The 19391-nt window shown below is 41.0% G+C and overlaps 2 protein-coding genes across 7 annotated transcripts in view; both read left to right on the forward strand.

The window, feature by feature from the left end:
• pdlim5b (PDZ and LIM domain 5b) overlaps positions 1-14295 on the forward strand; it is a 38724-nt gene extending 24429 nt beyond the window's left edge. Inside the window, exons 5-15 of one of the 5 annotated variants that reach the window (XM_040157047.1) lie at positions 3263-3285; positions 4229-4249; positions 4387-4413; positions 4785-4939; positions 5519-5546; positions 8544-8707; positions 11167-11347; positions 11579-11759; positions 12524-12644; positions 12731-12846; positions 12970-14295. In XM_040157047.1, the coding sequence (XP_040012981.1) occupies positions 3263-3285; positions 4229-4249; positions 4387-4413; positions 4785-4939; positions 5519-5546; positions 8544-8707; positions 11167-11347; positions 11579-11759; positions 12524-12644; positions 12731-12846; positions 12970-13059 (1107 nt within the window). In that variant the 3' untranslated portion in view covers positions 13060-14295. Of the gene's footprint in view, positions 1-12; positions 537-3262; positions 3286-4228; positions 4250-4386; positions 4414-4784; positions 4940-5518; positions 5547-8543; positions 8708-11166; positions 11348-11578; positions 11760-12523; positions 12645-12730; positions 12847-12969 lie in introns of all 5 variants that reach the window. The other 4 variants (XM_040157048.1, XM_040157045.1, XM_040157046.1 and 1 more) reach the window with 4 other exon arrangements.
• A 432-nt stretch (positions 14296-14727) lies between these two features.
• Positions 14728-19391, forward strand: part of bmpr1bb (bone morphogenetic protein receptor, type IBb) — a 54964-nt gene continuing 50300 nt past the window's right edge. For both annotated transcript variants that reach the window (XM_040157530.1, XM_040157531.1), the window contains exons 1-2: positions 14728-14899; positions 18262-18331. The gene's annotated coding sequence lies outside the window, so the exon portion shown is untranslated. The remainder of the gene's footprint in view (positions 14900-18261; positions 18332-19391) is intronic.

Raw genomic sequence — 19391 nt, forward strand, 5'->3', positions numbered from 1 at the left:
CCCTTTATCTAGGATGAACCTCAAGAAATCATTAAGCCTGTCCCAATCACTCACCCTGCCGCAAGCACCACATACACCAAGCCATCAAGTCAGCCCAGTCCTGCATACAACAAGACAGCTCGACCATTTGGGGGGGGCAGCAGTGTGGTCACAGCTTCTTCTTCCCCAGCTGCCCCCAGAGTAGCCTCCATTCCCTCTGAGACATCCGCTTTCACGCCAGCTGCTCCTTCTCAGCCACCACAGCCTCCATTTCTGCTGAAGTCCAGCCTCCCTGCCCCAGACTCAGGTTCAGCCAACTCATTTCCCAGGCCCAGCCCTGCTCGCTCCACCTTCACCTCCCCGTCTGCCTCTTCCTCCTCATCTAACTCCTCCTCCCCTGCCAGAGTGACAGCTCCTTCCTCCCAACCCACTGTCCCACAGCCCTCCGTCTATAACACACCTATCCAACTCTACTCCAATTCCAATGCTTGTGAGGTCGTAATGGGCCAGAGACGAGGTCTTTTGGAGAGCCAGGGGCTGTCAGAGCACGTCAATGGGTATGTACCATTCATCAAATGCAGTAATAATATATTTTTCTCCTACACTGTCCCTTTTTTTCTGAAGATTAAAGCTGAAGTCTGGTATATACAGTGGCTTCAGAAAGTGTTCAGACCCCTTCACTTTTTACACATTTTATTGTGTTGTGGATATGATTTTAAATTCAAACACTCAATAACCCAAATGGCATTGAAAACATGTTACAAATTTTTTGCAGGTTTATTAAAAATCAAAAACTGTTATGTTTGATTTACAAAAGTATTCAGTCTCTTAATTCAGTACTTTGTCGAAGCCCCTTTGGCTGCAATTACAGCTCCTAGTCTTCTTGGGTAAGTCCCTACAGGCTTTCCACACCCGGATTTGGGTAGTTTATCCCATTCTTCCTTGCAAATCCTCTCAAGTTCTTGTATGGGAAGCATCTGTGAACTGCCTTCTTCAGGTCGCTCTGGCGATTTGCTGTGGGGTTTAAGTCTGGGCTTTGCCTGGGCCACTCTAGGACAGTCAAAGACTTGTCCTGAAGCCACTCCAGCGATTGTGTGGCTGTTTGCTTCGGGTCAATGTTGTGCTGAAAGGTGAACCATTGCCCCAGTCTCACGTTGCGTGCGCTCTGGAGAGCATTTTCTTCAAGGACCTCTCTGTATTTGGCTGCATTCATCCCTCCCTCAATTCTGACCAGTCTCCCTTTCCCTCCTGCTGAGAAGCACCCTCCCAGTATGATGCTGCCAGCGCCATGCTTCACCGTGGGGATGGTATTATCCAATTGATAAGCAGTGCCTGGCATCTGCCAGACATTGTGTTTGGGGTTCTGCTCAAAGACTTACATTTTGGTCTCATCAGACCAGCGATTCTTTCTATTCAGTCTTTTAAATGCTGTTTGGCAAAGTCCAAGTGTACTGTCATACAGTATGCCTTTTACACAAAGTGTTTTCCGTTTTGCCACTCTACCATAAAGGCCTGTTTGATTGAGTGCTGCTGGGATGGTCGCCATTCTGGCAGGTTCTCCCATCTCTGCAGAGGACCTCTGAAGCTCTATTAGAATGACCGTTGGCTTCTTAGTTACTCCTTGACCAAGGCTTTTCCTGTCCAGTTGCTTTGACTGGACAGCCAACTATAGAAAGAGTCCTATTGGTTGAGGCCTCTGTGCTCCTGGGAACACTCAAAGCTTTAGAAATGGTTTTATACCCTTGCCCTGATCTGTGCCTTACCACAATTTTATCGTGCAGGTCTACAGAGAGTTCATTTTGCGATGCCACACTAAAAGGTTTGAATACTTTTGTAAATGAGAGATTTCAGTTTTCGATTTTTAATAAATTTTCAAAATCATGTTTTCACTTCGTCAATATGGGTTATCGAGTGTAGACTGATGGGCAAAAATGTAAATTTTATCTATTTAAAATTAAATCTACAAACAATAAAGTGTGCAAAAAGTGAGCAGGTCTGAATACATTCTGAAGCTACTGTATATATAGAACAATCTCTCTATTTATGTTGTTGTAAGTGCGAAATATTAAGGAGTGATTTAATGATATACCTACATTGTGTGCTTTAGTCAGCAGGTCCAGATGGATTTGTGGTTCACAGAGACCACAGATTAGTGGACATTTTTGCTTTATCTGAAGGAATGTACATGATTTGCATAAAATGAAATATTCCATTCTACTTTTCCCGTACTACCCCATGGCCCATTTTACCCCAAATATGTGTCTCATTTAAAAAGCTAACATTGAAACAGTCCATCAGCTAAGCTTTCACACAGCTGCATACAAGGAAAATCCGATGCATGCTGCACATCTTGTTTAAATCCTCCACAGGGCCACTGGAAAGGGAACAGAGTCTAGACAACATGCTAACTGATGCTACTGCCTGCCTGTCATTAATTGACAGTGGGGTTCGCAACTCTGCCAAACTCACAGTCTGCCTAACAGGCACTGCTGGTGTAACGCTTGTTTCTCATTAGCCAGAATCCTGACAGCTCTGTGGCTGTAGGTACCAGAGACAGAGCTAAGTTCGGCTGGACTGGGCTTCATCAGTAGAATTTTCGCTCAGTGGTTGGGTTATAGTAGACTGAGCTAGGTGTAAGTGCTTTGCCACTCATTCTTTTTTCTCTGTCACCTGACAAAATAGATCACAGAGATCTGTTTTTATTGGCTTTAAGTGAGCAAAGCTTATTGGACTCCTTAACTTAAATGCATCTGTGAAACCTACTTACATTTGTATATGTTTTACAAAGTTACAAAGTTAACGAATAGTTTACAATAGTGAGAATGGTCTATTCAGGAATATTTATAATACATTTTATTCTGTGTTTGGCCAGATAGTGAGAAATGTCAAATAGTGAGGAACACAGAACAAAAACTATTTACTGTAATACACTATGAAGATTATCAACACTTTCATGATTAGTTTAAGTATTAAATCAAGAGATTTAGTGTTGTCATTGTCAGACACAACATTACTGTGTCATCTTTTCAGTCTTTCTGTTGCCTGAAACCTTGGACTGTCAGCTTTGCGAGGTGCGGTGTATTTCTTCCTGCTTGTGTGTGTTTATTTCCTGACCTGCAAGCTTGCTTTGTGTGGTTTCTGGGGTTTTTCTATCTGCACATTCTCTCAGAAGGGCCTTTCAGTTAAAGGGAATGTGTTGGGACTATGCTCTTTTTTTCCAACTTGTCTATTCATGCACTTTATGGTTTCAATTCCTTTCCATTTACATTTTCCTTGCCAAAAGGAGGAAGAAGACCCAGACATCAAGTTAGTGGCTTGAATGATAATATAGTTGCTCTCTAACCACGTGGAATGTGATTACAGCCTTCACATCTCTCTGGTTCATGATTACCAAAGGAATGATTGCACCTCTTTGAGCTAACCCTCACAAACCTCACATTCGTGCTCATCTATTCACAGTTTATGCTCATTTCAAGGTCCTAACAAACTGAGAAACCTTGTAAATAATCCATCTCTGTGGCACCACAGGACATCCAGTGGGGATCAGCTCGTATTGTCCATTCATTTTCTCAGTGGCATCAGGCTCTGTGTTAGTTAATGTATTTACGCCCAGAGCAACCAGGCCTGCCAGCACACTCTCCTGAAGTCACCCAGCTCTGCATCTGTCTAGCTCAGTCGGATACTAGTGTCATTGTGTTTACTCAAGGCCATTTAAATCACTGCCAAGTATATTCCAAAATAGCCTGATTTGTGAGGTCTCTGATCATCTTTCACCTCGACTCACGTGACAAACACAAGTACAAACACACACACACACACACACACACGCACGCGCACACATACACACACATGCATACATATAAACACACACATACTGAAAAAAATTGTAAGTACTCGGACTTTTGACATTAAATTGACTCACAGTCTGGAAAAGCACTTGAGCTAAACTGTGCATGTAAACACATAAATATTATTGCATTCTAGAGTACCATCAGCTTATATCTGGTGGTCTCCTATCGATCTTCCTATTTACAAAGCACATTACTCCCATCTTGTGTTGAGATACTGTCACTGTCACTTTTATGTCTCAAACACTCACTGATGTTAATATGCAGTGGATGTGAATTTCACCATTTTAGTATAGTTAATATAACTGCTCTTCACTTGCTTGTTACCAATAATAAATACCTTTTGACACTGCTGCATACAGTTTTATTGACTTATACTCTGTGGTTTTCCTCCCTAATAGTGAGCCTCAGAGAAGTCTTAAGTAAGTATAGGTCAGAACAGTTTCATAACTTTCCCATATAAATAGTGCGTACGGTATACTTAGTACTGAGTGTGACTTTAAATTTATTTCTGCCTTTGTGCATTTTTCCTCACTGCCCTCTCATTGCTCGCCTGCAGAACTCCACCTCCACCTAGACCTAGGAGGTAATTGTGAAACCTAACAGCTGTTAGGTCATAGTGTCAAACGTGTATCTACAAGCTGCACCTTGACTGAATGTGGAGCACTCATGATGTAGTATATATGTGTATGTGTAACATATGTGCTGTTTTTTGCTATGAATGCAATGAATGTTAGTTGTTTGTGAGTTTGTGTGTATAAGCAGGAACATTGTTATCCCTTGGTATAGGTGTTCTACTATACTATTAACCTGAACAGTTAATATTTAACAATTCAATAATTTTTTTAACAGTTGTTTAACAATTATCTCATTGATACACTTTGTAGTGTATGCTTAAAACACAATTGTTTTCCTTGTCTGTATTATCATCATTTCTTGGTTGATCTGATTGTGCAGGCAACCTGTTGTAGAGCCTGAGAATCATGCATCCCCACTGAGCGATGCCAGCAAGAAGCGTCTGATTGAGGACACGGAGGACTGGCACCCACGAACGGGAACCTCCCAGTCCCGCTCCTTCCGTATCCTGGCCCAGCTCACTGGCACTGAAAATGGTGTGTACCCACTTCAGTAGGCTCACATAGCCTTAGACAGGGTGATGACAGACTGCTGAGACTTATTACTGGTGTTTTTCTTAAGTGTTGAAACTGGCTGAGTATTGTAAGGCTCAGTTTGGTACTGATTTCAGTTTATTTTTTAAATCACTATAGGCAGGACCACATTACATACTTATCCAAAGACAGCCAATCTTAGGGTAATCTTTTGCAACATATCTGACCTTTATTACTTCCCTGTTTTATAAGCTTATTTCTGTCTCTGTTCAAATTTGCTTTAAATAATAGAGGAAGGCTTGCATCACTGTTTGATTTAATTTATTTTTATGTTAAATCTGTTGAGTATAAGTGATACTGACAGTTACATGAGAAGGCTGTGGCTTTGGGCCGCCTTCCATTCCTAAGGGTTGTGTGTGTGTGTGTGTGTGTGTGTGTGTGTGTGTGTGTGTGTGTGTGTGTGTGTGTGTGTGTGTGTGTGTGTGGACCTATTCAAATGATGCAAAGTGACGTTTACAGTAACTCAACATTTATTGAACATTTTACTTTATTTTCATTGGTTTTGTTTCTTCGTTGTTGCAGAGCAAGTTCCAGAGAACAGTGGAAAGAAGTAAGTGATTGGGGGTTCTTAACATCAAATTTGGTGTGTGTTTGTGAGTGTTCATTTGCTATCTCTTTTGTCTGAGTACTTTTTGTAGTGCTCTATGTATTACATCTGTTTTAGCAATGGTGTTGTCATAGTTAAAACAATTTCTTGATTATAGAGGTTTCAAATTCAGAGAGTTAAGCTCCGATTCCCTTATCTTATGGTCCCAAAGCATCATGCTGAATTTAAGGCTAAATTTGGAGAGTCCACACACTGTCCGGTAATCACAGTCTGCTCCTTATACCAGATCCCCAACCAATCACTGTGTCACTCACTGGAAACTGTGGGTAATTAAGTGGTATTGTGGGTAATAGCAGCCTTGCCAGAAGGAGATTCTTGTTCCCCTTTGGGAGATTTTATTCAGTGTGCTGTTCCTAAAGAGAGAGAGCAGATATTACACATCTGCTTTGGTTTATAATTCAACACACATCTGCAAAAGGAAAGTATCTTGTTCTGTATTTATTTCCTACTGTGCATTTTATGTGACTTGCTATTTTTCCTTCATTTTTTCCAGTCCTCCCTCCTGTGTTATCTTTTACTTCCATTACCTCTACCTTAACCTTCCAACTTTTCCTTTTTTTCCTTTTATCTCTTCTAATCTTGTTTTATGGGAAAAATCAGAGCAAACAAGTTGGACCCGGAAGTTATAGGACACAAGTACAACAAGCTGAGAGACTGGCATCATGATGTTTCAGCGCGAGTCCTAAATGTGCAGTAGTCAAAAACATGCTTTTTCTCGTCTAATGTTTCATTTATTTTACCGTCACCATTTTACATTGCTTCCTTTGCATATCAACATAGCTACAGCCTTCATTTGGCACACTAGTAATTAGATGTCCAATTCCTAAGTTTAAACAAAATGAGAAAAAAGTGAATGACCAGCAAACAAACCCTGTTGTAAAAATTGTTACAAAAATAATTTAATAATTTATCTTCTAGCTATGTGTAATTATATTTCACAATGTAAATTAGATGCATGTATGCAACTAAATATGTATGCTTGAAAATGCAACATGACATCACATTGTAGTGTACATTTGTACTTTTCTTTAGCTTATTGCTTATGTCTGAGCCTCCACTTTCCTCTGCACACTTTCTGTAATCTTATACTTTATATTTCTGTGCACGTCTGTATCCCTTTTGTCTGTTTTCTACACTAACAAAAGTAGTTTGATTTGTCAGCTTTTGATTATTTTACCTCAATAAACTTTTTTGCTTACTGCTGTTGCCTATCTCTTAATCTTTCATTCCTCCTTTCTTCTTCCCTGGCAGAAAACAGCCAACCTTTTAATTAGAAATTTCCAGTAGGTAAGGCCTATGAATTGAGGGAATTAGTAGTGTACCAAGAGTAGAAGCTTAAAATGCCCAGATTAAGTGTACTGATCAGAGCAATGAGCCAAAAAACTTACATTATTCCAAGTACAATGAAATATGAATCAGGCAACAGTACCGGAGGCTCTGGATGTTCAACCATTTCTACCATATGAACGGTGTAATGACGATGTATTTCTTTCTGTTATGCTGTCTTGTAGCCAACCAGCCATTATTATTGTCATTGCATGTTTCTGATTGTCACATAAATCAAACACTATTTATGTGACAGTCAGGTAATGTGCTAAATATAAATAGCCAATGAGTTGTACTCTATTAAGGTGGCTCAGATTTCTCATCACTTTGATTGTAGACAGGTCACAGACACCAAAATGTAATCTGTTCATAGTTGCTGGTAAATGTACTTGTGTGTGGCATACATTATAAGACCAGTGGGTGGTATTTTATAAATTGACTTTTATGTCAAATTCTAAATTTGGGTTTGTAAGAATTGAATCACATTCCAATTGAAACACGTCGCAGCCTGGATAAGAGGAAGAAAACACATAAAACAGGATCAAAACATGATGGAGCATAACCATAAATCTGTGGTTGACAGCGCAGTAGGTTCTGTTGTTAGTGATATGCAGTGTGCTGTAGCTGAAAAACCAAACACCTTCAAGTTTACAAATTGTTGACCTCTAACTGATTTATCTAGTCAGCAAAGGCGTAAAAAAAATTATATATGATTCAATCAAATATAGTTTCATTTGAGAGGCAGCTTATATGTACCAAATGGTTAAAGTGCTAATTCTTCACTAGTTAAGAAATAGATCATTTGCAAAAATACACCAGTTATTAGCCTTCTCGTTGCTTGGACACTTTGCTGCCCACAGGTGGCTGTCAACTTGAAATGAAAGCTGTGATATTTTGTGGTAACCAGAAAGACTAGCACTTCTCTTTTTCTCCTAAAATATACTGTGGCTCTTGACATTTTGTACCGCCTCGGGAAAAGACACCAACACTGCCTCAAAGGGCCTCTTGTTTGGTGTTTCAGGAGAATAGAAGCAATAACCAATTACTAAAATTATACCACTGGTTATCTCCTGCTGCTAAATGAACAAATGAAGGACAGTATACGAGGATGAGCTGCATGTACAGTAGATACTATGGCATCACCACCTGTAATTGTTCCCTTATGCCAGTAGTTGAAAAACCCATGGAAAGTGGGCAGCAGTGCGTAGCCTTATTACAAAGTGTCCCCATAATTGTCTTGATTGTTTGCATGTGTCACTGAGATTCCAACCAACTGATTATAATGTTTAGTACCTGCAGTGGAAGGACCTGCAATTGACCAGGTCACACTAAGCAGTAGTCTGTACTGGAGGCTCAATTCCACTGGTGGCACAGTCCCGCTGTAACATTTTTTTCTTATTGAGGGATTTGCCACTGTTTTTACCTAAATTTGATGCAATTCTTCCCAAACATACCATACCAGATGGGAGAGAAAGAGAAGAGTGTTTTCACTGAAGAGAAGATAAACAAATACAATATATGTACATACAAATATTTGTGTGTGTGTGTGTGTGTGTGTGTGTGTCTGTTGCCGTGAGTTATGATTTATATGAAGTATGTATATCTGTTTCTTAGTGAGGCAGTTGACAAATCCACTCCGACTGTGCACACGTTGCCTGCAGCAAAAACATACTCCAAATCTGCAGCAGCACCCAGGAATGGCAGCGTTGTCCCTGCTTCTGCATTCAAGACCCCTGTAGTCCAGAACAAACACTCCTACCAGCCTGGAGGTCCATCAGGTGGAGTAATTTATATACTGTACAGATATCCTTTGCATACTTCTGTTATTTACTGCCACTTAAATGGTTGTGGTTTTGTTTCTGCCAGGAATGTAAAATTATATGTAGTTGCTTCTTGTAGCCTATAGAGGGCAGCCCAATTCTTCTAAATCACTGCTGCCCAGCTATAAGATTTATTGCAGGTTTAGTACCTGACACTAAGCCATTTGAGATTATGAGCTCTATAAAAACCAGAGGTATTCCGTTAATGAGCTCGGATTATAAACTTTCCCAAGATCGCCTTAGTTAAATAGATTTTGAAATTGAGAATTATGTATTTTATTTTGTATGAAGGCTGCTCTTTAAATACAGCAAATCCTGCCACGAGACCTCGAGGTGGTCAGGATAAATATTTGCTGAAAGGCATCAGTCAAGGGTCATTATTAGCAATAATAAGACACAAGTATGCACTCATACATGAACAGATACACTATGTGCCCTAACGTATTTCTCTGGAGGCTTTTTCAAGAAACGGCTGTTGAAAGGTGCCACAGAGAGAGAGACTAGGAGAGGCCACAGTTAGGTCTCTGTTGGCTGTGTTATTCATCAGATTAACACATACTTGTAGTTTAAGTAAATAAGCACGTATCTCATAGTGACCATGTGGAAGGGGGCTGGTAATGTGGTATGTACTATGTGACCTTCAAATTTATTTACATGAATGAATAACTTTGGCAATTTAAATGACAGCACCTTCTAAAGCAGGAAATTAGAATATGAAAATGTTTAGGCTGTACATGTTGTTGAAAAAAAAAAAAAATTCAAAGATGCTATAATCATATCCAAAATCTAAACATAGGGGCTTTAATCAAATACATGTGTAGTTTATCACGGTGACTTCTTTGCATTGCTCTCCGTCCCTGTCTCTGAATACAGAGACAGAACAGACAAAACTGAGATTTGCAGTCCTCCTGTGATCCAGTTTTTGATCCAGACTTTTTTCTCCTTATCTTTCCTATACAGCAAGACATCGATGACAGACTTACAAATGTATTGTGTTTCTGTCCTATTTAATGGGGCTCAGACCTCAGACTTTGCTCTTGCCAGAGGATTCGTTTAGACTTTTGCCCTGCTGACAGCTTGTCACCATCCGCCCCACTGCACCAGCTGTCACACGGATAATGTCATATGATGCCATTGAAAAATATTTGTTTTAATTCTCTGCATCAGTATTGCATCCAAGTTCATGTAAAAAAGTGACAGCTTTAATCTAACTTAATGGAGAGTTGATGCTAAATCATGATGCTGTTAAAAGATCTGTTTAATATCTGACGAGTTAGTTCATCATCTGCTTCCTTTTCCTGAATTTTCATTTCCAGAATCCATTTTTTTTTTTTTTTTGTTGGAGTAGAAGTAGTCATATCTAAATATATAGAATCCAAAATGATTGAAATCAGCCTACGAAGTGCCCACCATCTGTAAGTTTTCAATTATAAACTGGTCCCAGGTTTCTAAGTCGCCCAAATATACCAGGACATCAGCTCAGTGTCCTCACTGGCAGCTATGGTCCAGCTCAGGTGTGTGAGACACTTGGCATATGTTTGGGATAATTATGTCTGATGATTTCACAGGAAGCAGCTGTAAAGGGAATTTATATCAAGAGCAGCCCTTCAAATGAACCGTAAAAGAAACATTATTTTAGTCAGTAATTATCGACCAGTACAACATCTCAGAGAATCTTGGAAATTTTTATCCGTATTTGGAGGCCATGTCTGTCTCCAACCCAGCCTCTTTCTTCTTATTAAACCCACTCCCACAACCTCCCACTTCCCTGCTAGTGTCCCATTCTGTTTATTCAGTTCGTTTGCTCACTGTTACAAGGAAACTTTGGGAGCACTTGTCCTTCGACCGCCCAAGTCTTTTAATACGGTGCTTTCTTTCAATAGTGTCTCTGCCGCCAATCCCCATACCCCCAAGCTCTCCCTCTGAGGATGGCCAGCACTGACCTCCGTCCTTGATGTGTCTTTGCACTGAAAAAGAGAAGGAAAAACTGTGCATCCTCCCCACATGTTTTGCAACGAGAGGAGGGGGGATTATTTTTCCAGGTGTCTCCTCTGACTCTGGAAATGTGTTGTTTTCCTCAGTGGGAGAAATCAGTCCCTTGTCTTTGCAGGGTGGGGTGGCTCTGTCCAGCCCAGCTGAATCATGCTTCAAGCATGGAGGTTAGAGGTCATGAAATCATTCCCAGTCATTATCTGACAACACACACCCAAACTTTGCACATAAGTTCTGGTCGAGTAATGACCGGTGGAAGAAAACTACAATTATTATTACAAGCAGTGCATTAGTGGTTTGCTTGATTGTTTACTAATTTGAATTTGGGAAAGTACATTTTGTCTAATCCATTATCTACTACACTCATGCTGGGCAAGCTATTTTTCCATTTGAATAATGAACCATTATTTTCCCTGCTGGCTTAGGTTTTCCTAAGGGTGGAGTAGCTCCTTCGTTTGGCAAAGTCACCAGTCTTCCTTCAAAAGGTCCAGACCGCCCCACCCCACAGCCACATCCAGAGGACCTCAACTCTCTGGTGCAGCGGGCTGAGCACATCCCGGCCGGTACACGCACTCCGATGTGCAGCAAGTGCAACAATGTCATCAGGTAACTAGCATCAGAAAAACTACAGTTACAGTAAGAACTTTGGAACATTTAAAAAAAAAAATGTTCCAACAATTACAGAAGTCAATAAGAATGTAAAATTCTACTTTTACTGTGCAGAATTTTTGTCTGAAACTTAAAAACCCTTGTCGGTAAATGTTTTCTGGTTGTTTTTTTTTTTAAATATTTGAATAATTTTCCTGGAATCCTCTGTCCCTTGCTTGCTCTCACCAGAGGCCCATTCCTTGTGGCCATGGGTATGTCATGGCACCCCGAGGAATTCAACTGTGCTCACTGCCACTCCTCCCTGGCAGACCGTGGATTTGTGGAGGAGAAGGGCCAAGTGTACTGCGAACGCTGCTACGAGCAGTTCTTTGCTCCCACCTGCTCCTGCTGCCACCAGAAGATTCTGGGGGTGAGCCAGAAGACTGAAGGGATATTGTTCTCTGCCTCAGTCTACTAGTACTGAAAACGCATTCTCTACTAATACTTTAATCATCATTGGCTGTTCTTCATCTGGCAGCTTAATCCATTGTAGTGAATTTGATTATACACTGAAGATTAATGCTTTCATTTAACTATTAAAACAAATGTACCCCATGAACATTATCTGTTTACCTTATATGTTAGTACGGTCTGGATATGTTCAAACAAGCTGGAATGTAGATATAAAATGATATTCTTATTGTACTGTATTATTCTACAAACATTTCTTATATATAGAAGCTGTGGCTAACGTTGCCTACCACTGTTTTCTATTCCCATTTTAAACTGCATAAAGCTAAAATGTATTCATACAGTCATTCAGTTGTTTATAGTTACTGTTTCAGTCACAGTAGAACAAACTAGGATTATTTATATGGGTTTGTCACTGATGCAAAGTGATCATTGGGAAATTCAGTTCAAAACACATAGGGAGTCGCATAGAAATTATTGCTTGGTTAATACTAAAGGTGTCACAAAATCCAAGTACATCTAAAGGATAATTATAATTAATTATAATTGTAAGAAAACCATGCAATCATCAGAGGTGTGAGTAAAGGTGTGAGTCTGTTTCATTTACAAAAACTGTTTACTGCCTTCAAATTTAATTTAAAAACAAAAACTTTGATCATATTGGGACTATGTGATTAACTTCAACAAGCTGCTCCTCAATCGTTTTTTACATTTTCTCTGCAGGAAGTTATGAATGCCCTGAAACAGACCTGGCATGTGTCCTGTTTCGTCTGTACCGCCTGCCAACAGCCAATCAGAGGCAACATGTTTCACATGGAGGATGGACGGCCATACTGTGAAAAAGGTACAGCAGGAGGCCCAAATAAGATCTCGCAAAGACAACATTGTGTGCAAACAGACTAACATGTTGTCAATGCACTATTTACTCAGACTACTACAACCTGTTCGGGACCAACTGCCACGGCTGTGACTTCCCCATCGAGGCTGGGGACAAGTTCCTGGAGGCTCTCGGATTCACCTGGCATGACAGCTGCTTTGTGTGCACGGTAGGTCGAGGAGACGACTTCACTCCCAGCAACAACAAGGGTCATACATAAAAAAATAAGAAAATGTTGAGAATATTGCGTGAATTACAAAGCGTCTCTCTATATCTCTGGCTCTCTCCACAGGTGTGCTCTACCAATCTGGAAGGTCAGCCATTTTTCTCCAAAAAAGACAAGCCTTTGTGCAAGAAACATGCCCACACTGTCAACATCTGACCTGCCTCCTTGAATATGAACAGGATAGGGCAATGGTGTCCATTTACAGCAATTTATATTTCAGTCAGATGTTGAATATTCTCAGAATTATAACTGGTCTGATATATCTGTTTGTGCGTTCTGTGACATAACGTTGGGTCGGAGGTTCCAATGTAAGCTTTATTTTTGGTCCAGTATTGTTTTAATTTGCCATACTCATTGGTGATTTCTTTTCCGTTTTTTTTTTTTTATATGTATGCAGGAGTACATTTGAATACACTGTTAGCCCCCTCTGCCAGTTATATATCTGTGCAAGTGGATTTTTAGTACATGTGTTTGTGCTGGGCTTTTTATTTGTGTGGGTGGTGTGTTAAGTTCTTGATGGGCATTTTTATTTGACACAGAATACACATACTGCAATGACCTACTGAACCCCTCAGGGGTCACGCATTTGAAAAATTTGAATGTGGAAATCTGTGACTTGTGTCAGATAAACGAGTGTAAGGTTTAGAAATTAGGATTATTTAGGGGGAAAAAATATGTATTTGTAAGCAGGGACCACTCAAGTCAATGTGTTGTGGCAACAAAAATACTTATGAGCATCTGGCCTTGTATAGAAATGGGAAATTTTATTATAATTATTTGTATTTTATTTTAAAGTAATATGGTGTTTAATCATTCCCAGTAAATAAAAGCACAAATTAGTAATGTGCACAGCAGTGTGTAAATTAGACACTACATGGACACTGCATTTATAGTTAATGCATGAGGATTAGGTTCAGCCCAGGGGTATTTTGACAGATCCAGTAGTGATGTTCTGCTGTTTAGATATATTTAATCTAATGCCTATAATTCAGGTGCAAAGAGGTTAGTGAGCATGCTTGTAGTGAATACCCATATGAAAATGTACTTCTTTCATGGTTTTTTTTAATATAAACATTTTTCACATTGAGGAACTGTATGTAGGCTATGCCTCACTCTACCCATCAGGGCATGGTCATATTTTATTTGTTCTCGCTGATTGTTTTTTTTTTTTGTTTTTTTTTTTGTGATGTTCGGTGGAATTCAGTCAGTTACTCACAAAAAAAATTAATATATACCTTCAGAAGCTGCTGTCAGCTTTTCTTTTGTCTTGCACTATTTCTGTGTATAGAAAAAAGGTTTCTATCTATACACAAAATTTTTCTCATTCGACACTGCATAAATAAGCAATTCTCTTCTTCTCTTTTTACTTGCATTTCAAATAAAAGGGTTCAACAATGGAAATCATAATCTGAGCTCATATCAATGCATAGAAAGAACTGGTGCATCGGGGGTCTCATGTGTATTATAAATCTGTGGTTGTGACAGTAGTTATTCAGAGACGTTGAACAGGCAGGCAGACAGGCACCAGCATGAGCAGCCTCGTACACTTAACCTGCTTTCAGAGGGAAAAGTGCACATCTCCGTAGGGACAGGAGCAACAACACCATCAGGCACACAGACACTCGGTGCGTTCTTTGTTGTCTAAGAGCAATTCTGGTCTGGTTATATATATTATATACAGTCACTTAATTTAGGAATGACAGACACCAGGAAACAGCATTTGAGTGTTGACTGCCATGAGTTTATTATGCGGGTTGTTGTGAGAAAAAATGTACCTACATTAACAGATGAGATGATGAGCGTATCGACGTGCACTTCTCCAAGACGTCGGAGGTGGGAGCTGTGCGCAGGACAACACGAGATTTAACCAGCCTCAAAAAAAAAAAAAGACCGTGTCACACTTGGAAAACTCTGCCACAAGACAGAGGGACACATGCAAATAAAAGAGAGCACATTACGAACCGGGACGGTGCGGTTTGAAATCGAGAAGAGAACGGTAAGTTTACTTTGCCCGCACGAACAGAAGCCTTGGTCCTGCGCCGGAGCGCAGTTCGAGCTGCGGCGGCGGTCTTGCGGTTAGCGACTACCAGGCTCCCCGCACCGAAACCAGAGGGGATGTGTGATTCGAGTTCCGTGCTGCTGGTCACTAGAGTCCCGCTCAGGGGCTTCGCTCGCTGCCCGAGCTGAGTTTAATGCCGGCAGCAGCTGCGGGGCGATCAGCGGGGACCCCCCCCCACCCCACCCCCCCGGTGGAGTCTGAGGTGATGGCGATGGGGATGCTTATCAGTAACTGGTGCCATGATCATCACTCAGTGCATCTATATGCCCGATCTGAAGGGTGACTGTCGCTCCCGAATTGCGTTATGATAAGCTGCAGTTGAGTGTACGGACGATTTAATTAAATGACAGCGGTTTGATTATTGAACTAAAGTAATGAAGGTTTTTTTTTTTTTTTTTTCATTTTATGGTAATGTTACTGTTACATTTTTAATAATTGTTGATAAAACACTCTCACCCCAAAGTCCATTTACTTGCTGTTTTGGAACTTTCAATTATATGATCAGATGCATCTTGTCCACTTCTCATGGAGTTGTAATTCAAATTTTCATTTTCTTTTTCCTCGGGATTTAAGGACCTCTCGTCCATGTTAACTTAAAAGTCGAATTGTCAGATCCATGACAAACTGGCCTAACTCCATCTACTGATAAAGATCATGTGATATGTGTGAACGCTACTAAATGGACCTTGCAGTGAGATTGTTTTCTCAGCTTCTGTTTCAAAGGACATGATTGAACTTTCTACCTCAGATTTATGATTGTTGTGCCTGTTGTCACTTAGTGTAGAGGGAGTTTAATACATACAGTGCAGGAAAAAAGGGTAGTGAGGTTTACCATTTTTACACGCTCTGTGCGTGTTAATGTCTGGCACTGAGCTAAAGAGTCAGCGTTTAGTGGCACGGGGTCAATGGCAATATTTGACTGTTGAATGAATGCATGACACAAAACCTCTCAGAGCTCTGCAGTTGATCACCGAGCGTCGGTGAACCAGGGCTGATGCCTATGACATCACTGAGGGCCTGATGTTTACATCAGCATCTTGGCGGCCGCGCGCAACCTGCTGCCCCTCATGCCGGTCTGCGGTGTTGTCTTTGAATGCATCAACAGCCCTCTAACTCTCTGCAGGACAGAGAGGCTCATTGAGGCACAGCTGGGTGAGCGTTCTGGGGTAATATTGAACACACAGAGCGCGATCAAACCGCCACCCACCGTCCAGTCCTTGCCCTGGCTGTGCTCCTGGCAGGAGGAACGCCCATCACTAGGCTTACATGATGAGGATGGCATGTCAAGTGAGGGTGCATGGCAAGGCAGTGCTTTGTGGTCTACCACAGACTCGAGCTGCAAGTGTTTCAGCTTGTTGGACATTCTGGCACTGACGGCTTACACAGTGTGTGTGTGTGTGTTTGTGTGAAATGCACCAGCCTTCATCTTGTAAGGCCCAGTTGTGGTAGCAGCTTGATGGCAGGCCTGTTTGTTAAAAAATGCCTGTGAAATGGAGTCTTCAAAGAGCTCTGCATGTAGTGTAATCCAGCTGTAAGGCTGTAATCCAGAAGTGTTACATTTTTGCACTAAACAGTTCTCAATGTGTCTGCCTATGAATCAGAATTTCTGTGTTCATGCATGAAACACCCCAAGTGGAAAACTGACGGATGAGGAGGCATCACACATTTCAGAAATATGTAGGCTTGATGGAAATATGAAATCATTGAACTCTCATCGCCCAAACTGACACACAGTATATGTTATTTACTGGATTATTGTATTTTAAGTACATTTGGTACCCCGTCCCTAAACAGGAAATCAGAGAGTCACATATATGTTGAAATGAAGACATCTTTTGCAGGAGAACATCAGCTCCTCCTAGAGACTGCAGCACTCTTTCGATGCGTATGAACTCATGAACAAACACTCCTGATCTAGGTAGATACCGGCCTGAGTCACAGGGCTAAACTTAGCAAGCTGTGACCCCTCACCTCAGTTTCCTCCCTCGTAATTGCAGGAAGCAAGTCCAGCCAATCGCAGCGGAGATATTTGGTGCATATTAACAAGCTCAATAGGAGCAGTATTTCAGGATCAGACAGGTAATGACCAAGAATGTGGGGGGAGGGGTGGGGGAGGTTTTTGTCAGAAAATTTGAAAGATGTCAGAGATCGAGGAGCACTCGGGTTTTCAATGGCTGCAGAAGAGTTCAATTTGAAGACGAAAGAAAAGTAACAATTAAGTTTTGACTTTATCACCTCACACTTCTGCTTTAAGCAGTCTTGTAATAAGAGGACAGTGACTGTCAGACAGAGCAAATGTTGGAAGTGCAGTATATCGAGAGACAAACTGTCAGATATTCAGTCGCAGACAGACTCTGCTTGATGTCTTTTCCAGCTGCCAGGGCATTATATTTTTTCATGATGTCTTCTAGTTTCTTTTCTTCTGCACACACGCGCACACACGCGCACACACACACACACACATATCAAGGCTCGTCTCATATCAAGGCTTTCCACAGGTATTGCTTTTCCATCTGTCATTCACAGTGATTTCTGCCAGTGGCGGCTGTTCCTCCCACACACCGACAGTCTGTACTGTGTCTCCCATGCGCACCGATACATACCAAAGGAAAGACACAGTCACACAGCGTTATTTTCTTTGCAACAACAAAACTGCCAACACAGACGCTGCCTGGGACACAGGCCTGTGCTTGCATTTGTTTCAGACAGATGGATAGAGACAATCGTTTTGTATCACATAGCTCAGAATTCTTCAATTTAACAAAGTTAAGTTGAATTTTCAACATTGAGATAAACTGTCATTATGACCACTGGCAGTTTTATGCTGTGCATCCTCTGGCTCCCATCAGCTAGGAAGTACAGGTTGCTGATCTTGTTCCAGTTAGGAGTAATCCTCTTCCTACCTCCAGGGTTCACTGGCTCCTTCACAGTTAATTAAGCGCCCAGAGCAAAGCACCGATGCCCCGCTCACTGTTTCATCAATACTTGCTGATAAGAGACAACTTCAGCGAACAGGAATTACCTCAAACTGTTCTGCTCTTTGCCAGGAAGGTCAGCAACCATGTGAGAGAAAGCTGACATCCTGTTATTAGATAGAGAGAGGGGGAGAAAAAAATGGGGAGAATAAGGTGCAGGATAAGTGGGGGGATGATTGAAGATCGAAGAACAGAAGAGGATAAGGGGTACTTCGCATGATATTGTGGGGAAATGACCTGAGCTTGAAATTTTAGCCTCAGTCCTTTCAGTTGTAGATGGCAGACATACGAGCTCCTTCTAACAACTCTACTTTTTTCTTCCAGAGAAAGACAAGTGCTGCTGCTCTGGCTGGGTACAGTGACGGGATGATTTCTGATCTCCGACGTTTGGATGGTGAGTTGAACTCTCAAGCGCTCGGTATCCGTTTGGCTGAATCTTTTCTTTTTTTAACTGTAGACCGATTCCTGTAAATTGATTGACAACATACACATTTATCTGCACTTTCTTGGTTGTAAAACTGACAAACATTGATAAATGTAAACTCTCAAATGTAATTTCAAGTGGTTTTTACCGATAATATTGTGAAGAGAGTGGAATCCAAAGCTAAAAGCTGTATTGATCAAGATAGACTGAGTGTTGATTTTCCTGCACTACAAGTAGCAGTTGGCAGGGCTGATGCTGTGTGTGGGTTTGTGTGGGATTGTTTGTGTGTTTGGAGACTGCAATGCCGTCTCGGCAGCAAAATGCTTCCAAAGTGGCAAGCTAATTGACTTTCTGCTGAGCTTGTGGATGACTATGTAAAATAAACCACACTAACTATAATAGAATCCTCTTTTCTCCAGTAAAGCACCAGACCCGACGCAGGATCCGTTTAATGACTGGAGTGCCGGAAATGAATGAGATCAACGTCTGATAGAATGTAGTAAATTTTAGAAACTCTCAGAAGCTTTAATTTCACCGTAGTGATTTAGCACAGCAGTGCAGGGCTTGTGAATGTCTGTTCATGTGTGTGGAAGATAAAGCATTCTTATCTAGCAATGTCATTTTCATCTTGTTATTAATACCACAATTTTGACTAACTTATGTAACTGTTTTGGACATTTTTTCTCGTAGAAATATTATTTTAGCTTTTTACTGTCAAAAACATAGAGACAATTTGAAATAATAGCACACACGATAAGTAAAGAGGAGCACAAAGAATCGTTGTTAGTCTCTGACCACGCCATGGATACATGCAATATTTTTGCCCTTTGATTTCAACAGTGAGCAGGCGTGCTGCATCATTTAATTAGCATTCCTTTTACATTAAGCAATGAACTTGCCACTACAGGACCCATCATAAACAGAAAAATATGCTGACACTGCACCAACACAGGGCCTCAGTGTATAGACAGGAGCCAAAGCCATGCAGGGCTGTGCAAAACCGAGTTACTGTACCTGGAGAGGACAATAG

Source organism: Xiphias gladius, chromosome 20 (assembly GCF_016859285.1).
Source record: "Xiphias gladius isolate SHS-SW01 ecotype Sanya breed wild chromosome 20, ASM1685928v1, whole genome shotgun sequence".
Classification (NCBI taxonomy): domain Eukaryota; kingdom Metazoa; phylum Chordata; class Actinopteri; order Istiophoriformes; family Xiphiidae; genus Xiphias; species Xiphias gladius.